Here is a 21751-nt window from a genome sequence, read left to right as displayed (position 1 = left end):
AGAAGTTGATAAATATCTTCAATTTCCTCATCTTTAGCTTAGGTGGTTGGTGCATAAATTTGAATAATTGTAGTATTAACTGGTCTTCCTTATAGGAATACAAATATTATCCTATCACTGACAGCATTGTACTTCAGAACAGATCTTGAAACATCCTTTGTGATGATGAATGCCACACCATTCCTCTTCAAATTGTCACTCCCGGCATAGTAGATCATATAGTTGTCTGATTCAAAATGGCCCAAACCGGTCCATTTCAGCTCACTAAGACCGAGGATATCAATCTTTATGTGTTCTCCTTCATTTTTGAGAACTTCCAATTTTCCTAGATTCATACTTCATACATCCCATGTTTCAATTATTAATGGATGTTTGGAGCTGTTTCTTCTCAATTTCAATCATGCTACATTAGCAAATGGAGGTCTAGAAAGCTTTACTTTATCCATATTATTAAGTTTGGTTCTACTCTGATGATGCAGCTCTTTCCTAGTTGTATTTTGAGAGCCTTCCAACCTAAGGAACTCACCTTCTTGCACTGTATCAGACAATGTTTCTGAGATATTCATAAAGCTGTGCAGTAATGTATCACACAGTGTTTCTCTTCTATTCATAAGGTTTCCCCTGGCCAATTCTTTGATAAATTGATGGCTTCTTCCTTCTTCCTCATCTGTCTCAGTCTGTAAGCTATGTTGAAATCTGTCCACCATGTGAAACCCTGCTGGCATTTGAAACACTAGTGGCACAGCCTCAAACCTCACAGCAACACTCAAGCCACCACAGTACAACAAACTGACAGACAAGTTTGTCTCCCTTAGCTGTTCACTCTCTCTCTGCCCTCCTCTTACCTGGATTCCTGCTGCTGCTTCCTCTATTGTCATCCCCCTGGATTTTCTTTCCCCTGCTTTCTTTCCTCTTGGGGATGGGGCCTGGGCCCTTCCCCTTACCTGGATCTTTGCTGCTGCATTAAATATTTGTATACAGTTGCCTCATATTATCATCCAAACCCAAATGCACACACACACACAGATATGCACCAGATTGAAAGCTTCAAAAGACAGAGATTGAGTCTTGTTTATATTTTTCATCTGCCAACACTTAGCTTTGCATGTGATGAAAATTCCTATGTGCTCATTGAATCTAGCTTACCCTGTTATAATCTGTTCAAAATTTCCAAGTTTTTATTTGTATTCACATAATACAAAATTATTAAATATTAAATAAACATGAAATAAATGTACTCATAGCATTTCAATGTCTAAATACATAAGCCAAGAAAATCTATTCTGTATCTGTACATTATATATTGCTGGTGTGAGACTCTGAAAAAGTATTTAGTATGCTATTTGTACCATGAGAGACATTGTTTAGCATTATGTGCTCAGAAGCCCATTTGATTTCCCTGTGGAAATCTTCCTAAACCAGAAGCAGGTTAGAGTGGAAAAAGTATTTGGCCATTGGGAACCTGGAGCCTGCTGTCATGTCTCTCCTTTTGCTAATTGTATGACTATTGACAATTCATTTTACTGTCACAGCTTGAGGCAGTTCTTCTTTAAAATGTAAAATGTACTAGATAATCACTAATATCCTTCCCCTTCTCTTTAAATCTTATAGATAATCAAACTGAATCTCTAAATTGCAGGCCAGATTCCCTATGTATTCATTTTTCTATCCACAAGATGGCAGACTTTATGCTGTTTTCTTCATTCCCTGGTGGCAAATAAATAATAAATAGAAAACAACCTTAACCCTCTTGCAGTTTTGATGATTTTTAAATCCTAATTCCTAAAAAGTCTTAGAAATGCAACTTGAATTTTAAATTCTGACTTAAAAAAATGTCTTAAGGGCCTTGGATTTTCAAATCAAGATGATTTCCTCTTCTGTGTAGGAACGTTGATTTGAACTGTATCTACACACAAATGCAAAATCCGGTAATGAGGTAAAAAGGACTACAAATATTTTACTTGCTTTTCTTTACATAAGGAGCCTGAAGGAGAAGTGGTTAACTGCTTGGCTGCTAGAGGAAAGGTTGGTGGTTTGAGCTTCCTGCAAAGAAAGAGTAGTAATGGGCTTCTGTAAAGATTACAGCCTTGGAAACCCTCTGGGGCAGGTCTACCCTGTCTGATAGGGTCGTTACAAGTTGTAATTGACTCAATGTCTCACAATGTGCTGTTATTCTCATATGCTACCCCTTGTTATTGACACCTCCCAAGTATCCCAAACTTTTTTGTGCTTTTGTGTTCTAGGATTGGAACTGAGGCAGAAATAACAGATCGAAATCTATCTATTTCATGCACTAAATAGGAAATTAGGCAGAACAATTTCTGCTTTTCATGAATTTCAAGTAATTTCTTTTAATTTACTTTACATTATCTCTCTACTTTAGGAAGGTTCATGATTTTGCCAACTTACCCTGGTCAGAAGCTCATTCATTTCTGTCACGAGTGTATTCAGATTGCCCTCTGCCAACTGAATGAGTCTCTCTGGGGCCCGCTGAGGTGAGAGCAAGTGCTGAAAAACATTCCATTCCACAGACATTTTAGTAAATGTTTTCACAATGATCACAGGGCTGAACATTTAATGGAACACATTATCCCTTTATATACAAAAAACTTAACCTTCTTGCCTTCAAAGAAAAGAGGCTGTTTCAGTTGGGCATTTATACTGAATACATTGCATGTACATGGAGCACCATATTAGATTTTCAGGCAAATATTAAGAATTGCTATAATTTATTGAGAAATACTACATTTTCTTATTTTGTGTCATTTTACTGTTTAATTATTACAGTAGCTCTGTGAGGTAAATATTATGCCATTTTTCAGATGAGAAAACTATGGTTGGAAGACAGTTAAAAATTTGTACAAGAACAATTAGTAAGGGGTAGAGTCAAGAATAACTCTACTGTCTGATTCTTTAAGCCTCCCATTCAAGTCAACAGACACACAGCTTGCAGATGAAAAATAGAAAAATAGCCCCTGACATTGGGAACTGTCTGGGCACTAGCTAATTGGCTTGACCTCAGTGCTATAGGAGCTTGTCTTGGCACTTACGACTATGTCTTGGTCTTCTGTTGAACATAAACAGTCTCACAGAATGCCAACATGAGACAAGGTCATTCTGTGTCATTGAAGGATCAAACAAAAATAAAACTGCAATCTGTCTAAGAACAACAAAAACATGATGTCTGTCAAACCACAAAAAATAACAACAACAATAAATAAAAAAAAACATTTCTGGCTAATGTAAGTGTCCACAGCTTCCTCACTAATCATAGTTTTGGCTTCCCACTGGTCTTTCCTCCATCTACATAAAATTAATCAAAATACACAATTACAAAATTACTCCTACTTCCTGATAACATCCAATTCAGAGAAAATCCCTACCTCTTGAACCCTGCCCCAAATTGCCCAATATAAGCCCAAATACTATATTATTCATTTGTTATTGCTGTTATGTGCATCGAATCAGCCCTGACTTATAGTGACCCTTCCTTGGATTTCCAAGGTGGTATCTCTACAGAAGTAGATTGCCCAACCTTTCTTCTGAGGAGTGGCTGGTGGGTTTGAGCCACCAGCCTTTTGGTTAGCAGTCAAGTGCCTTAGGCACTATGCTACCAGAGCTCCTAGCACCCTCTTATCAAGATACTCCATTCCTTGTGGTATGCAGTTCTCTTGTTACAATGAGTTAATGAACTCAACTTTGTTGGGTCTACTTTGTTCTTTTTGATCTTTGCTTAGAACGTGGAAAGCACTGACACAGTTAAGGAGACTGAGCTTTAAAAAGGTTAAATAATTTGCTTAAGATTTTAAGATATCAATACAGGATCCTAAGTATCCAAATATTAGATGAGTTTAGAAGAAAAATCAAAGAATCAAGAAATCTTGGAATTTTAAGAAAAATCAAGATCATTTTAATCAACTCCCAGGTATAAGTGGTATCAGATGACTGCATCACTTAGCTTAGATGTTACCCCCACGCTAGAACTTCTAGACATATGACCTTCAGTACTTCATCATCTATTACTTAAGTATTAGTTTTTTAAATTGGTTATATCCAACTGAAGTATTTGCTTTTCTAATTTAATGTTCTTTTTTATTCCCTCCATGTACAAAGAAAATAACTGGTCAGCATTTTCTTTATTAAAACCCATCACATTTCTAATACTGGGCCTACAAGGTAAACTTCAATTCATCTACCTGACTTTCAAAGTTGTCCTTCATATTACCCTGCTCCACTCAAGTTTTGGTCTTATCTTTTACTAGCAGGCCTGAATCCTAAAGTCCTCCTGAAAGGGCTTGCTAATTCACAGTTCTGCCTCTACTCACATGGTTTCCTCAAGAACAGTTCACTGGTAAGAGTACGCATGGGCTGCAGGTCTGGGAGACCTCACTACATGCTGGCGAGGTACTTCCAGGCAGGTGATTTTATTTCTTTAAGGCTTGCAAGAGGCAGTTTCTTTCTCCTTGGCCCCAAAGCTAGACTGCCTCTTTATAAATTCCAGCTCAACACTTAGTAGCTGTATGACCTTGTGCCTCACTTGTAAGTGCTCTGTGCCTCAGTGTCCTCATCCGAAAAATGTAAAGAATGCAGAACTCCTTTCCTACCTGGAGTTCTTGTCAGCTTTATGTACAGTTACCCATGTAAGGCTTTAGTTGCATGCTTACATGTCTAGCACAGAGGTAGGTGAGCAATACATGTTCATTGTTATTGCTATCATCATTACTGTCCTCTTCTTCTGGGAATACAATACCTCAAAGGCCAGTCAGGATTAAATAACATATTCTCTAGAAGAGTGCCTGCCAACGCCTTATGAATAAATCTTAGATGCTTTCCTTCAGTCCCCACACATTTTCCTCTGCCTAATAAAAGTGTATCTATCCTGCAAGTTCCAACTTAAATTACATCCTCTTTAGTGGTGCATGCCCTAGTTACTTGGAATCTTACTAATTTTTCCAATCTGTGAATTCTCAAAAAAAAAAAAAACCCCACAAACTCATTACCATCGAGTCAATCCTGACTCATAGCGACCCCCATTGGGTTTCCAAGGCTGTAAATCTTTACAGAAGTAGATTGCTTCATCTTCCTCCTGTGGAGCAGTTGGTGGGTTTGAACCACTGACTTTGTAGTTAGCAGCCAAATGCCTTACCTACTATGCTCCAGAGTTCCTTTTGTGAATTCTAATGTGCTTCAAATTTTTATAAATCACATGGTAAAACTGTATGAATTTTTGGTAATTGCTTGATTATCAGCTCATGATTTCATTCATACCTCATTGCCTCCAAGTTTCTCAAGGGTAGAGGCTATTTCTTAGGAGTCATGAAACTGCCAGGGAGCCAAATGCAATACGCTGTGCATTCTGTAACTTCCCAGTAAACACTTGATAATCGACTGGTAGTGTATATGTAACCATTTCATATCTATTTTTCATCAGGTGAAATAGATCAAATTTCCTTAACCTCTCTCCTATTCCATTAAGTATTAAAGTATTACCAATTTTTTTAGAGTAGTATTTCTCAAACTGGTACTTTATGTACTTTCAAGGGTCTAGTAGTTCTTTAGTACAAAATTATAATCATAAGGAGCTCAGGTGGCATAGTGGGCAAGGAATTTGGCTGCTAATCACAAGGTCAGCAATTCAACTCCACCAGTTTCTCCATGGGAGGAAGATGAGGCAATCTACTTCCATAAAAGATTTACAGCTTTGGAAATCCAATGGGGGTTGCTATGAGTTGGAATCAACCTGATGGCAGGGGGTTTTCATGTTGATAATAACCTTAAATATTAATGGAAGCACTTCTGTAACCCTCTCAGGGCACCTAAGAGATAAATGCTGCCATCTGAGTTCAGTGTCTTCATGTGCATATGTGTTTGATCACATGACATATTGGGTACATAAACCATGTGAATATGCCAAGTGATGTGAAATGCCATTTCAAGATTCTTTGCAAAGTGTTCTCTAGTTCCCATTGTGGGAAGGTGGGAGAACTGAACTGCCACATGTCACTTGCTGAGGGAACCTACATGGAAGCAGTATCACGTTCTTGTTGCAAGCAGCAATTTACTTTCAGCAAAAATCATCTATTATTTTATATTAATGTTCTTAATTTGAATTTTATTGGTTTTGTAGGTGCTTTTAAAGATTAACTTGCTTGATTTTATAAAAGCTGTAAGTATGAGCAGTGCATGCCTGATTTTATGTTTACACATATTTATGTAACATAATAAAACAAATTTAGGTCAACACTAGGGGGTGCATAAGACTCTCTTCCCTTAGTAGTAAACTGTATATTACAGTTCTAAAGTCTGGAAAACACTGGGTAAGGAAGCTTTTCAACTCCTGTAATGGGTGTTTTTCTTGATTTAAGGCAGAAGATAAAACATTTACCAATGATGGCCAATACCATTTGGAAAGAATTGTCATTCTGTCTCTGACTCTTGCTGTTTCTACAACAACTTACCTTTAGTTCTTGAGTTGTATTTTCAAGACTGTACAGCATTTTATAGGGAGCAGGCAGTGGGCCAGTGAGGTTGATGTTCATGGCCATCTGCTCCAGGCGAGCCAAGTCACCGAGAAGAAGTCCTGTGCATTCATCTCCACAAACTGTGAAAGAGAAGCAGCAAGGAATATTTACTTCTGCAAAACATCCTAGGCAGATGTTCAAAGATTTCACCTATGAAATATTTTATGGTCCATGTATACTTCTTTGAAAGATGATGCTGATCATCTCAGATAATTAGCACAATCAAATGGATGGCAGTTGAATAGAGATGAAAAGAACAGAAGAAAAATAGACATGCCTGTCGCCCTGAACCTGAAATTAGAGATGATGATTATAAACCAAGAAAAAGAGGAGGAGCAAAGAGATTTTGCAGAAAAATAGCACAGGCCAGGAGTATTAGGAGAAAGGGGTCACCTAAAATGTAACAGATTATAAATGCTTCACATGAATAATCTAGAGGAAACCAGCTAATAGTAAATAAAAACTCTTTCAGAGTCTGAAAATGTATGCAAATATGTGCAGTGCTACAAGACATCATACTGAAGAGTATCCAGAGCAATTTGGACTCTACATATCTCGTATATTACATATTTAAACATTATGTAATCTTGTAGCTTAATATCTACAGAGCAGAATTATTAATAAAATAAACTAGGAAATGCAAAGAGTTTGTGTTTATAATGATTTTCTTTTCATGATGATATGTACCCATTTATTTATTTACTTACTCACTTACCTACTCTTCCTCTTTAGCTTTTCCATGCCTTATCATCCAATATTACATGCAGTCCCACTCGTTCCTACTTGGATGATTAACCTAATCCAGTTTTGTGGATAAATAATTGCTAAGGGCCAGGGATAATTTTATTCTTTAAGTAGTCAAAGTGCTAATATTGGCTTATAATTTTTTCAGTGATTAGGAAAAGGAACTATTTAAATTTGGTGGGGAGGGTCTAAGTGGGGGGCCTGGCGGCAGAGTTCTTAGAGAGGAAAATGGATTGCCATCTGTTCATGAGCAAATTAATTTCATAAATAGAAGTGCAGTTTCTAAAAGTGAAATACATTGCAATTTTGAAGCATTTAAAAATATATAGAGATTTCAGGTTGGACTTTTCAGTTTCACATCATGGACTATGAGTTGAATTTCTCGATGCCAAGGGGCATGTACTACCTTACTTATGATATGATATACATTTTTGTATATAGCTTAATTTCTATCTTATATTCTGCAGGGAGAGGTAGCCAAGCTCTATGCATGTTAGAAGGAGGAAAATACATGGTATGAAAACACTGAGATTTGGAGCAGCTTTGGATCATGCCCTAAACAGGCAAGGGTTCAATTACTTCTCTAAATAGCACTCCCCTGAGCAGTCTAATGGAGAGAAAACCATTAACTAAAGCTTGTAAACAAAGAGAAGTACTAAGGAGGGTGATTTTTAGATAAGACATCAGTTAGAGGTGAGTTACAAAATACCTTCATGGGGATTAAATGTCCCCAGCAGGGCTTTTTATAAATCAGCTCCTTGCAGGTGACACCTGCAACTGTAGAGGTCACCTGCAGGGGTCTGCAAAGTCCCCATGCTTTAGAAGCTGGTGAACAAAGAGCCATTGGAGGTGGGAGCTGCTGTCTGTAACTCAAGCCTCTTACTCTTCCTAATGAGAATCAAGGAGAATTTTCTCTAAATGGAAACTAAGTAAAAAGAAGGGAACATTGGGGCTATTCTTTCTTTAATTCTCATCTCTGGTTTCAGGACTTGAGAAGCTTCAGCAGCCCAGTTTATGAGAAGCACTATAGAAAACATACCCACAGACACAATTAGGTGTCAAATTGACCATGTCTAAATGCCAAGTCCATAGTTTGGTTCTCAGACTTTAGCAGGTGTCAGAATCACCTGGAGAATTTTGTTCAAGCACAAGTGACTGGGCTGCACCCTCCATGAACGTCTGATTCAGGAGCTTTGAGGTGTGGTCTACAAAAATCTGACAAGCTCCAAGGTGACGATGACACCGCTGGTCTGCGGACCACTCTTTGAGTAGTGACTGAGCAGAGTATCATCTGCATAATCTTGGGCCCTAGCTGAAATGTATTAAGTCAGAATCTGCATTTTAATAAGGGCTCCTATATGAGTCGGGGCCGACTCGACGGCACATAACAACAACAACATGTACACTGAAGTTTGAAATGCGCTATTCTAGATCAGTGGTTCTCAACCTGTTCATACATTAGAATCATGTGGAATTTATAAAATACAGATGCCTCAGTCCTTCCCCTCCTTACCTCTAGACAATCTGATTTAATTGGTTTGTGATAGGGTACAGGCGAGAGTATTTATTTATTTATTTTTAATTCCAGATGACTCGGTTATGCAGCCAGAGTTTAGAACCTCAGAACAAGAAGATAAACTTTAGGAATGTTCAATTTTAAAGGAGGAAGAAATTGGAGCAGGCTGGTTCATGTGTTGGCTTTCCTGTCTAGAACACTTACCTCTTCATTTTCACCCAGGTGGTTCTTGTATACCCTGGTCTTAATTCAAGTATTATTTGCTCAGAGAGGAAGGCCCTGATGACTCTGAAACTACCTGGCCCCATCAGTTATCATCACATTCCCTTTATTGTATTATCTTCTCATGTGTATATGGGCTATCTTAATAAAAAATATTTTAAAAATTTTTATTTATTACAACAATCTTATTTATTTATATATTGTTTTTGTCTTTCACTAGAGAGGAGATCTTAATCACCTTTGTCATACAGTCTAAGACAGTGTCCTGCACATAGTAAATACTCAGTAAATATTTTTTACTACTCTGTGAATGAAAGGTTAAAAAAAAAAGAAAAGAAAAGAAAATCAGAATAAGAGAGTGCCAGGGGTTAATATCTGAGCATGGAATACACACATGTATATGAGAAGGTGAGATGGAAGATCAGGGAATTAGAATGCTAGAAGAAGAGGCGAGGAGAGGGAAAGATGTGGGCTGAACAGGAACACCTTCTTCTCGGAGAAAGAAATATGTGATCTGATGAGGTTAGGCAAAGGAGAACCACCCAGGTAAGTGAGGAGCAGGGTAACAGGATAAAAGCAATGGTTAGAAAGAGAGGAAAAAGTCTGTCTTACAATCGGATAGGCAGAGATTGCGTTTCTGGAAGTGTAGGTTATGAAGTTTACATGAGGTAATTCAATTTTAACCCTGGGAAGAGATATAGGAAAATAAATGTAGGGAAGAGACAAAAGACATTATTAAGAAAGAAAGAAAGAAAGAAAGAAAGAAAGAAAGAAAAGAAAGAAGAAAGAAAAGAAAGAAAAGAAAGAAAGAAAGAAAGAAAGAAAGGAGTAGGGTTATTGACCTGACAGCAGCAATGATAACTCTCTGGGATAGATTGAAAATAGTTATATCTTTGCTGCTTCTCCCATTATGAGGTACAGTCTATTTCCCTTGAGTCTAGACTGGCCTTATGACTTGCTGTGACCAACAGAGTGTGGCAGGGAGGCATGTTGCGACTTCTGAGCCTCAGTCTCAAGGGGTTTTACGTTTTCTGCTACCATACTCTTGGAATTCTGCTACCTTGTAAACAATCTCAGGCCAGACTTCTTGAGGATAAGTGGCCTAGTGACAGAGAGAGAGAGAGAGAGAGAGAGAGAGAGAAAGGCAGGTCCAGCTGAGGACCCATCATGTGAATGAGTTCATCTGGGACCCCTCCTTCAAGCATGACAACAAAAGAACTGTCCAACTGAGTCCAGTCTGAATTGCCAACCTAGGAGTCACAAAGAAATACAGCCTTATCTCAGAAATAAGGTAAGCCTTATTTGTGGATTTAGTCCCAGAAAATTACAGAAAAAAATGAATATTGCAATAAAGAAAATCACATGAAATTTTTGGTTTCCCAGTTCATACAGAAGTTATGTTTACCCTATAGTGTGGTCTACTGAGTGTGCAATTGCATTATTAAAATAGTTTGAAATATTGTGAGAATTAACAAAATGTGACACAAAGACATGAAGTGAGTGCATGCTGTTGGAAATATGGTGCCAAACGACACTCGAAACTTCAATTTGTAAAAAAAAAAAAAAAAACACCAGTCTGCAAAGTGCACAAAGCTAAGCACAATCAACGGAGGCATTCCTCTATATTGTGGGTGCTGAAGTTGCTAAATTTTAGAGTGGTAGTAATAGGTACCTGATAGACTTGACCCAAGTTTTGCACGTGTAGTTTGGAGTGTGGATTCAGATTGAAGACTTCTCAGTTTCAACCTTCACAGGCTAAAGACAAGCATTTGTAACACTTCTTAATTTTATGAAGAATTATGAAGACTATGAAGGCTATTTTCTCCATAGATCCCAAGTTCTTCACTGCTTAAAAAATTTCACTTGACTTCTAGTGAGTATGTATTTTTGGCAGATGTTCCCAGGATGTAAGCAAGCAATTTGCTCTTTTTTTCTCTCTGAAGATCTTTCACTTTGAAAGCTACTGGTAATACGAGTCTCACAATACTTCTTAGGGCAGTGTATTCTCCAGGTATCCTTTACGACTCCTTTCTCTACTTTGTCTATAATTTATATCCTACCTATGTCCAAGAAGGAATTGAGTCAATTTACAGATAATGGTATGCCTAAAGGCTCTTTGCTGATGGTTCTAGACACTTTCAGAGAAAACACCTACACTTTTCTCAGTTTTCACTTCATAAAAGAATAAACCAGGGACTGGTATGCAGACCTAGATCTGATTTACTGTAATAGAGTGCACAGTAAATTGGTGAGCTACAATGCCAAGAGGCATGATGAATACTGATGTTTCTCCCATTTATTCTACCCCCTGCCCATCTGTTTTGGTTCCTCATCTTTAGTTGTTGAAATGAAATTGTGTTTAATTGCTTTGTCAAAGACTCATAGATTCCATTTTATGTCTCTGTGTCCAAAGGTCTATTATTGTCACTGTCTCTGTATTTGCTTTTTGGGGAAAAAAGTACAAGCGTATTTCCATAAGAGAAAGCTAAGTTTTATAGCATGCTCCAGTAATATACTAACATCTGTCCAAATGAGTCAGAAAGACTTATGAATATGATAGCCATGGGGATTTCTTAAAAGCCTCTGAAGAAGCCTAGTTCATGCATCTATAAGATAAACATGTGGGGGAAATATACCCTTTACTTAATGGTTTGCTATTTTATTTTGACACAAAATGTTTTACTTATATCACAAGTACTTTTATTTGCCCTCAAAAAGTCTGAAGTGTCTGACAACAAGCATTGGGAATGTGATATTTAAAACCAAATTTAATTCACTGTAATAGGGAAACACAGCCCTGGGGAAGCAAATGGTTAAAGCACTTGGCTGCTAACTGAAAGGTTGGCAGTTGGAACCCCCGGCAGCTCTGTAGTACAAAGATGTGGCAGTGTGCTTCCCTAAATATAACAGCCTTGGAAACCCTATGAGGCAGTTCTATTCCATTCTTCCAGGCTAAGATCTGAACAGCATATGGAGACATATAGAGACATGCGATATTCATGTTATGTAAACAACTGCTCTTTGATAAGGGTGCAGTAACTGCTCAGTGCAAATAAACATCTGTCTTGTAATCATGACCCCCAAAGGACCTTTTGGTATCATTCTCCCATTTCAGCAGTCCAGCTAAGGTTATAAAATGTGATCCTTTCTAAAATGCACGGGAGCAAAAGCAAATATTTCAAAACTATGATGATATTTTCTATGACTAAATGTTTCTGAGGCTTTGCCTATAAAAGTGTCAGGATAAATTTGTGTCTAATATTAACAAATGCAGTACTAAATCCAAATCGTTATAGCTGGGCACACGGAAGGGGCAAATCATGCAGCTGATATTACAGATTTTTCTGTTAGCAATTAGTACAAAATATTGCATTTCTACTACACTCCTCCATGCATAATAACTGCTGGCTTACTGTCACAAAAAAATTCACACACTGCATCCAAACCAAAGAAGCTGAAGCTGAAATGAGTACACTGAATATTTTTGAAAAGGCCAAACTCATTAAACAATATTAGGTAAAGATATATAAATTGTCTTCTTTAGTCAAATAGGAACAAGATGAGTGAAAATACATTTCAAACAAAATGTAAAATTTGTGTATTGTTTGTGTGTATATGTGTGTGTGTGTTAAGACTTTAACATGAATTCTAGTGTTGGTTAGGGAGGTCTGGATTTTTAATTTCTCTCTTTCCTCTTTCACCTTCAATTAGGAACATTTATGTGAAAATATACTTAGGGTTCAGTTATTCTACATCATTTTAATAAGTATATTAAAATTACTATTATTATTGTTTTCTTTCAGAGCATAAGAAGGCCTTTTTACCGGCTATTGCTTTGGATTCAAAGAAATGGGAGTTTGATTTATTCTTAAAGTCTGGCTGCTTCTTAATCTCCCAACCGAGCAGTTTTCTCAATGTGATTTACAGTCTGATACCCAATAACTAGGAGCTCTGGTAGCCTAGTGCCTAAGGCACTTGACTGCTAACCAGAAGACTGGCAGTTTAAACCCACCACCCACCAGCCACTCCTCGGAAGGAAGGTTGGGCAATCCTACTTCTGCAGTGATACTGCCTCGGAAACCCAAGGAGGGGTTGCTATGAGTCGAGGCCGACTTGATGGCACATAACAACAACAACAACAGCCACTCCTTGGAAGGAAGGTTGGACAATCTACTTCTGTAGTGATACCACCTTGGAAACCCAAGTAGGGGTCGCTATGAGTCGGGTCCGACTTGACAGCACATAACAACAACACAACAACCCAATAACTTAGGAATGTTATCTATGAAGGAGCTCATTGTACCACAGCATTGTTTGCCTGGACCTCTGCTGAGACCGTGGATAACAAGCAACTCAAACATCTTTTTTGTTAGAAGGAGGAGGTGCATAACAGGGTAAGCTGAAGTTGCTTGTATGGATTCCTTGAAGCCTGGCATTGACAGAGTTTGGCATATCTTAGTGTGTACTAGGCAACTATACCATGCATGCTGGCCTTGGAATAGAAACAAGTACTTAGGCACTAAGGTAGTACACAGAGGGGACAACATTTAGGAGATGAAGATGGAGGTTGACCACATGTCCAACAAGGAGTCAGATGTCTTTGAACAGCAGTTGAATATCAATTGATATATTTTCATCATCTTTACCATTGGAAGGACTGTTTCCTTTAAAACTATCAACCTCATTCCCCTATTGTATCCCCGCTGCCATAAATGGAAAGCAATAACTACTATTAGTAATCATTTTTTATTATAAATGCTCAGTGCTGTTCCAGTGATAGGAGCTCTGGTGGCATAGTGCCTAAGGCAGTTGATCACTAACCAGAAGGCTGGTAGTTCAAATCCACCAGCCACTCCTTGGAGGGAAGACTAGGCAATCTATTTCCGTATTGATACTGCCTTGGAAACCCAAGGAAGGGTTGCTATGAGCTAGATCCGATCTGACTCAACAGCAGTGAGTTTTGTCTTTGGTTTGGTTTAAGTGATAATATCAAGGGACCTCTGAATTACTGTGATAAAATCCTGGGAGGCAACTGGCTATTAAAAACAATAATCTTGATTCATCTGTGCTGATTCAGGTAAGATATAAGTTTAGACTTAGGGTTTCACCAAGTGACTAGAAGGTAAGATAAAATTTTTGATTTATGGTTTCATCAAGTAGCTGGAAGGTGCATATCTCACAAATCCAAGATGAGTTATACCATTTTGTCTAGGTGTATCTTAGGCTGCAAGTAAAAAAAAAAAAAAAAGCACTTCATCATCACTTTTGCAACATTGGAAAACAAAGCATCATATTATATGTTCCACTTTTAAAAAATGTAACTATAAATAATGAAACTGATATATCCCTAATACTTCATACGCAGTGATTAGAAATATGAAGCACCAACTTGGTTTTTATAAAATTCTATTTCAGGCACTCTTTATGGAGTAACATCTTGTCAACAGCTACTAATTTTAATTCTGATCTCTCAGAGAGTAGTGTATTTTACTGTGCTACTCATAAACTATTTTAAATATCACAAGGCAATCTTCTCATTTAACTGCTACTCTATAGAAAATGGGATGTGGGCAAATCCAAGTCCCGTATTTTACAATAAAAAAACCTTACAATTAAATAAATAATGGTTTTCTAGCTCATTCTCAAATTTCTGAAAAGCAGCAGGTTGCTCTTATTTTATAAAAAAAACATATAAATTATGAATAAGAGTTGAAAAAGGAGGAAGGATTTATATTAACCTGTCTTCCTGAGGAGAAGTCCTGATTTGGGGCAATCCCATTAAAAGCTACTCAGAACTCACCAACATGCATAAGGGAAGAACACACTGTACAACTGCTGTAAATTCCTATTAAAAAAAGCAAAATGTCCATGATGGAAATCTGAGCACCCAGCTAGTGTGCCTCTCTGCCTGGTAGAGGATAAGACTCCACTGGACAAGTGCTGGTAAATAAGAATCTGTCATAATCATCATAAAAGAAAAAAAAAATAAAACCAGCAACAACTTCAAAAAAAACAACCTCACTGACACCTAGTTGTTTCTGACTCATAGGAGTCATTTCTGACTCATAGAGACCCCTCCTTAGGTTTCCAAGGCAGTATCACTACAGAAGTAGACTGCCCAATCTTCCTTCTGAGCAGTGGCTGGTGGGTTTGAACCTCCAGCCTTCTGTTAGCAGTCAAATGCCTTACGCACTACGCCATCAGAGCTCCCACAACCATCATAATGTTTCAAATTATTTTTAAGAAAAGAGTTTTATTGATTAGCAGATAAAAAAAGATGTAGGTTTTTTCCACCAATATGCAGCTCACTTGAGATAATACAATGATCATGCCTAGGTCTTTTCTCATACTATTTTTTTAGAGGGTGGGGGAATATTTATACAAATCCGTGATGTGAGTCAAATTAAACTGTATTTCCTAGAGAATTAACCAAAGGGGGTAAAATTAAATGTGCTCATACATATTGTCACCTTGTTAATTTATCTAACAGGAGAAACTTGATAGTTTCTATCATCAACATCATATTAATAATCAGCACCAGAGACATTTCTTTTACATTATTTACAGTCTCTGCCTGGAGTCAAGCTACTTTCTGCCACTCACCCCCAGGCCATATCAAATTCCACTATGATCACTTGTGATAAAATAAGCCCTGTAGGTCAGCACAAGGTGAATCCATTCTTTGGTCTTTTGCTCTGATTTAGCTTAAGGATATAGAAATACATTAAACAGAGAATTGAAGATAAGCCAGAATTGTGTCTTCTCTTAGTTGTGTCTTGTTTTGTTACCTCATCTCAAAACTAGAAACAGAAAATGAGTCTTGGAAAAGTGAACATAATAGAACCATGCCCGTTGTTCCACAACAGGAGAAAAGTGATGACATGAGACAGGACGAATAAAGAGACTCTTTGAAACAAGTCTTATATTTAACTCAATGAAGGTGTAAAGAGAAAACATTCCTAGGAATAGGCAGAAATCATTATACCTCAAGAGCAACAGGAGGGAAATCGACACAGCATAATTACAAAATAATTAGAAATGCTTTAGAAAGAGGTCTAGATATCAAAAACAGTTCCATAGTTTAACATTTTTTATAGCAGAAAAAACACTATTATTTAGTCCTCCACAAAAATACTAAAATTTCCAGAGCATAGAAATTGAATTAAATAGCATGGATGTAGTAAAAAATACATTGCCCGGTGGGACAAGAACAATGTACCATGAACAATGTAAGGCCGGTGGAGCCCTGTAACGGGAGGATTTCATACTGTTGCCAATACCATGTGGAGTGTCTGGATATTAGAAATTTATGTATGAGACAGGAAAAGAATGAGTTTTCTTATAATAAATGCGTTTAAACTACATTTAAAGCATTGACCACCAGCAGAAAAAGAAATAGATTGTTGTTGTAGTAGTAAGAAAAATGAAAACTGATGGGAAGAATGTCAATTCTCTTTAAAAGAAATGTTCAGAAAATTATCCTGTCATTTTACCTGTAGGAAGTGTTGATGTTTTATTATTTAATTTTTGTGCTTCACATTCAACATGGTCTTTTTATTTCAAGTTTACTACTGAATAATTATTAAAATTAATGATTAAAAATTTAAGCACTGTAATGTCAATATTAGGAGTCTTTATATTTGATCCAGTAAGTATATACATATTAATGATTTCACTTGTAAATAATGTTAAGCCTAGTCAGATTACTTTAGTGGTCTACTTCTTTAATTATCATTAAAATATGTCTTGATAGTTAGGAAGATGAATATGTATATACCCATAACTGAATATAATAATGTGTATTACATACTACATTTAATCTTTCCCATTAACCCTGACTTTAAAAAACAACCAAACGCAATGTGTTTATCATTAGAGATGACTGAAATACAAAGAAAAATAATTTATAAAGCTTATTTTCCCAAAGACATTCAGTCTTAATCTTTTGGTGTATTTTGGAGTATTTTTTTTAGCCAGACTTAGTTTAGTGGCAATTGTTACAAATGTAGAGTACAAACAAAAATTCTAATCAGAGTGTTATTAAGATTTATATAAAGAAGCTCTGATGGCATGCTGGTTAAAGCATTGGGCTGCTAACCACAAGGTCAGTTGTTTGAACCCACCAGCTGTTCTGCAGGAGAAAGATGAATCAGTTTGCTTCTGTAAAGATTTACAGCCTTAGAAACCCTATAGATAAATTCTACTCTGTCCTATACGGTTGCATGAGCTGTAATCGATTTGATGATAGTGGATTCAGTTTGGTTTGGTTTAAGATTTATGTACACACATGATGTTAAAAATAAAAAAAAAAATTGACATGTATTAATTTAAAATTGGCAAATGTTGAAAGGAAAGGTCTTAGAATATTTTACATTTTTATTTGTTAAAAAGAATTATGACAACTAATATAAATTCGCTTAAAGAAGAGAACACCATAGTATTACTCTTCCTCCACTAATTTATAAATAACTTATTTGGGGTTACAATTCACTTAAAATGCAAGAATTTTATTTAATTACTGATATTTGATGCACTTTAGATATGGGATTACTGAATTCAGAAACATTAAAAAAAAAAGTGAGCTGATTGCTCTCAATTTATTGTCCATGTGTGTAAAAAATAAGTTTATTTTTGTTGCTTCTAGATTTTATAGTCCAAGAAAAAGTTACAAAGAAGTATACCCATGGATTTCTGTAAGAGCTGAGAAAACAAAACAAGTGGTAGTAATTCAAGGCATAAAGTATTATCCAGCCCATTACAAATTCAGGTGGCGTCTACAAATAATAATAATAATATACTCAGATCTTTAACCTGTCACAAAGGCCATGCCAACTTTAGGCAAAACGGCAAACCCTGAGACAAAAAAATAAATAAATAAAAATAAACTATGCGAGCTCTGGTAGCATAGTGGCTAAAGCACTTGACTGCTAACCAGAAGGCTGGCGGTTCAAACCCACCAGTCACTCCTTGGAAGGAGGGTTGGGCAATCCCACTTCCATAGTGATACTGCCTCGGAAACCCAAGGAGGAGTCGCTATGAGTCGGGGCCGACTCGACGGCACATAACAACAACATGCCTTCAGGAGCTTTGTTGGAGGTCTTCAGTGAACTGACTAAACCATGCTGAGGATTTTCTCAGCTGTTCTTGGCTCAGCAGGATGGAGACAAGAACAGCAGGTGAACAGCAGAAGGTAGAGAGTGTCAGAGGGAATGAAGAGTAGCACTAGCTATTGTAAAAAACAAACAAAAAACAAACAAACAAAAACAAACAAAATCCAGTCTTTGTCGTTGGAAATGAGACAGAAGTGGAACCAAGTTCCTCAGAGCTAGTAGTTAAGTTAGTATACGTACAAACACACTCCATGCCCTCCCGTGCATGCCAGTGCTTGCAGCCGTCACACTTCTGCCCTGTGGCTCCTGGTCGGCACGTGCAGAGCCCTGTGACAGGGTCACAAGGGACAGGAAGTGAGCCATAGGGGTCACACTCACATTCTTGGCAGGAACCTCCTGGGCTGCTTGGACTACCAGTATAGCCAGGGGCACACCTGTATTGAAACAGCAACAAAACAAATGAGGTTAATGACGAAGCACATCTCTAAATTGTGTGTTCTGTTTTGAAGGAAATAAAACTGGTATCAAGAGTCTATAGGTTAAGGGTCAGCAAACGTTTTTCTTGAAAGGCTACATAATAAATATTTTAATCTTTGCAGGTATTTATATAACAGGAGAGAAAGCAAATTTTCATGTAGTTTTTTATTGATGGAATTCAACGTATAATAATAATAATGATTGAGTATAAACTATTTTTTAATGACAACCTACTAATGAGAAGAGAAAAATTGCTTTTTGAGGTATAAAATTTTACTTAATTGAAGAGCAAATTTAGGGTTTCTTATCATCAAATTGATTGTAAATATTCATTTGTAACAAATCTTTTAGGTTGAGTGCCATATGGGCACTCGGACAATGACCAAATTTGACTCACAATCCATAGTTTGCCCACCACTGCTTTGGATCATAAATTTTTCTTTAAAGTACTCTTTTCTTTTTCTTCTTCCTCTTCATTAGCAGTAAATGAAATTATGCACTGACCCCTGGACTTTCTTAAATTCATGTATTTTTTTAGATCAAAATGATTAAATAACACAAACCATTAATTTTATAAATGAGCAAAAGAACCAATAAGATAGTCAGATTTCCCAACTCATGATAAAAGTCTTTCCTTTCTACCACATCCTCTTCAAGATGGATTTTTCATTTCATATCTTTGGGAGAGAGTTGTTGTTGTTGTTAAGTGCCATCGAGTCATTTCTGACTCATAGCGACCCCATGCACAGTAGAACAAAACACTGCCCGATCCCACGCCAGCTCCACGATCCCTACTATACTTGAGCCCATCATCGCAGCCACTGTGTCAGTCCATCTCGTTGAAGGCCTCTCCCTCTTTCGTCGACCCTCCACCCTACCAAGCCTGGCATTCTCCAAGGAATGGTCCCTTCTGACAACATGACCAAAATAGGTGAGACAAAGTCTGGCCATTCTCACTCCCAAGGAGCATTTCGGGTGCACTTCCTCCAGGACAGATCTGTTAGTTCTTTTAGCAGTCCATGGTACTTTCATCATTCTTCGCCAGCACCACAACTCAAAAGCATCAACTCTTCTTTTGTCTTCCTTATTCATTGTCCAGCTCTCACATGCATACGAGGCAATTGGAAATATCATGGCTTGTGTCAGGTGCACCTTAGTCCTCAAGGAGACATCCTTGCTCCTCAGCACTTGAAACATTCCTTTGCGGTTGACTTTCCCAATGCTACATGTTGTCTAATGTCCTGACTGCTGCTTCCATTGGCATCGATTGTAGAACCAAGCAATGTGAATTCTTTGACATTCTCAATCTTCTCTCCATTTATTGTGATGCTGCTCATTGGTTCAGTTGTGAGGATTTTTTTTTTTTTTTATATATTGAGACGTAATCCATACTGCAAACTTCAACGTTCATCAGTAAGTGCCTCAAGTCATCCTCACTTTCAGCAAGCCAAAGTTGTATCGTCTGAGTATCTCAGGTTGTTAATGATTCTTCCTTCAATCCTGATGCCACGTTTTTCTTCATATAGTCCAGCTTATGGGAGAGAGTTAATGTTATGCAAATAAATTATTATGACATCAATTTGAGAAACTAGAAAGGAAATTCAACTAACTGAAAATGCAGTCTACTCATCTGTTCATCCATCCATCCATGGATGTTTCATCTAACACTATAGCATGTTATGATAATGGAAGTATCATAATTTACAAGATGCTAACTAGGCCATATATTCTAATTTTCCTAGGACATTCCCAGTTTACTGTTATTCTGGCTTAATTAATAAAAATAAACCAAAAAAAGCCAAACTCCCTATCATCGAGTCCATTCCAACTCATAGCAACCCCCGCCTCAGCTTTCTTCCACAGAGCAGCTGGTAGGTTCGAACCACCAACCTTTTGGTTAGTAGCCAAATGCCTTAACCATTATATGACCAGAGCTCCTTCATTAAAAAAAAAAAAAAATCCTACAATACTACTGTGGTAGTGCACTATGTGTGTCAACTTGGCTGGACCTGGCTGAATGGCTGGGCAGCTGAATATACGATTCCCCATGATGATACTGGTAATCAACTCTATGATGGAATCTACTGTGAGCAGCTGAGTAGCTGCCTTAGCAGTGTAGTCTGCTTCCTGTATATAAGTAGAAGCCTTGGGGAACAGCATCTAGCTTATGGCACATTTGGACCGTGCATGTAGCTCTGCCATTGTTCAGCAGCCTGCCATGCTCTGCTGACCTTGGGACTTAAAATGGATTTTAATTAATGGCCTGCCATTTGGTTTGGTAATATCAGGACTGTGCCATTTTATTTGTCGACCTTGGGCTTGTTAGCCTCAGCAGCCACCAGCTGCCTGAGTGAAGAGATGCCTCTAGCTTCAGTGGGCCAGGAGCAAGAGGCAGAGCTGAAGCCCAAGGTCGAGGGGCTTTCACACAGCCCCTAGAGCCTAGCACTTTGAACTTGAACTTAAAGCCTCCAAATTGTGAGAGAATAAACTCCTGTTTATTAAGGCAATCCCATTTGTGGTATATTCTTGTGAGAGCGGCACTAGGTATCCAGAACAACTACCCAAAGCAATCTACAGATATAATGCAATCCTGATCCAGATTTCATCATCATTCTTTAAAGAGATGGAAAATCTAATTACCAACTCTACATAGAAAGGAAAGAGATCCCAGATAAGCAAAATAATACTAAAGAAGAACAACAAAGTAGGTGGCCTCACACTCCTTGATCTCAAAACCTACAGCTACAGTAGTCAAAACCACTTGGTATTTGTACAATGACAGACATATACACTAATAGAAAAGAATTGAGAACCCAAGAAGTAAATCCATCCACCTATGGACAGCTAATCTTTGACAAAGGATTGAAACCCGTTACATGGAAGGCTTTTCACCAAATGATGCTGGCAAAATTGGACATTCTTTTGCAGAAAAATGAAACAGTTTCCATATCTCACACCTTATACAAAAACTAACTCCAGATGGATCAAATACCTAAATGTAAAACCCCAAACCATAAAGTTTATCAAAGATAAAATAGAGGCAAACTTAAGGCATGGCGTAAATACACTATCAAACAGAACTAAAAACATGTAACAGCAGACAACAAGCTAGAGGACTTGGACTTCCTAAAAATTAAACATTTGTGTGCATTAAAAGACTT

At 37.5% G+C, this 21751-nt stretch overlaps 1 protein-coding gene across 1 annotated transcript in view; it reads right to left on the bottom strand.

The window, feature by feature from the left end:
* The window catches only part of LAMA2 (laminin subunit alpha 2), a gene marked incomplete at its 5' end in the record, with an annotated part of 713189 nt that overhangs the window by 212679 nt on the left and 478759 nt on the right, over positions 1-21751 (bottom strand). Inside the window, 3 exons of the mRNA XM_007947384.2 lie at positions 2410-2508; positions 6459-6601; positions 18354-18547. Of these exons, the coding sequence (XP_007945575.1) occupies positions 2410-2508; positions 6459-6601; positions 18354-18547 (436 nt within the window). The remainder of the gene's footprint in view (positions 1-2409; positions 2509-6458; positions 6602-18353; positions 18548-21751) is intronic.

Source organism: Orycteropus afer, unplaced genomic scaffold (genome assembly GCF_000298275.1).
Source record: "Orycteropus afer afer isolate SDZICR_OR568_19922 unplaced genomic scaffold, OryAfe1.0 scaffold00182, whole genome shotgun sequence".
NCBI classification, from domain to species: Eukaryota; Metazoa; Chordata; class Mammalia; order Tubulidentata; family Orycteropodidae; genus Orycteropus; species Orycteropus afer.
This window is presented reverse-complemented; position numbering and strand designations above follow the sequence as displayed.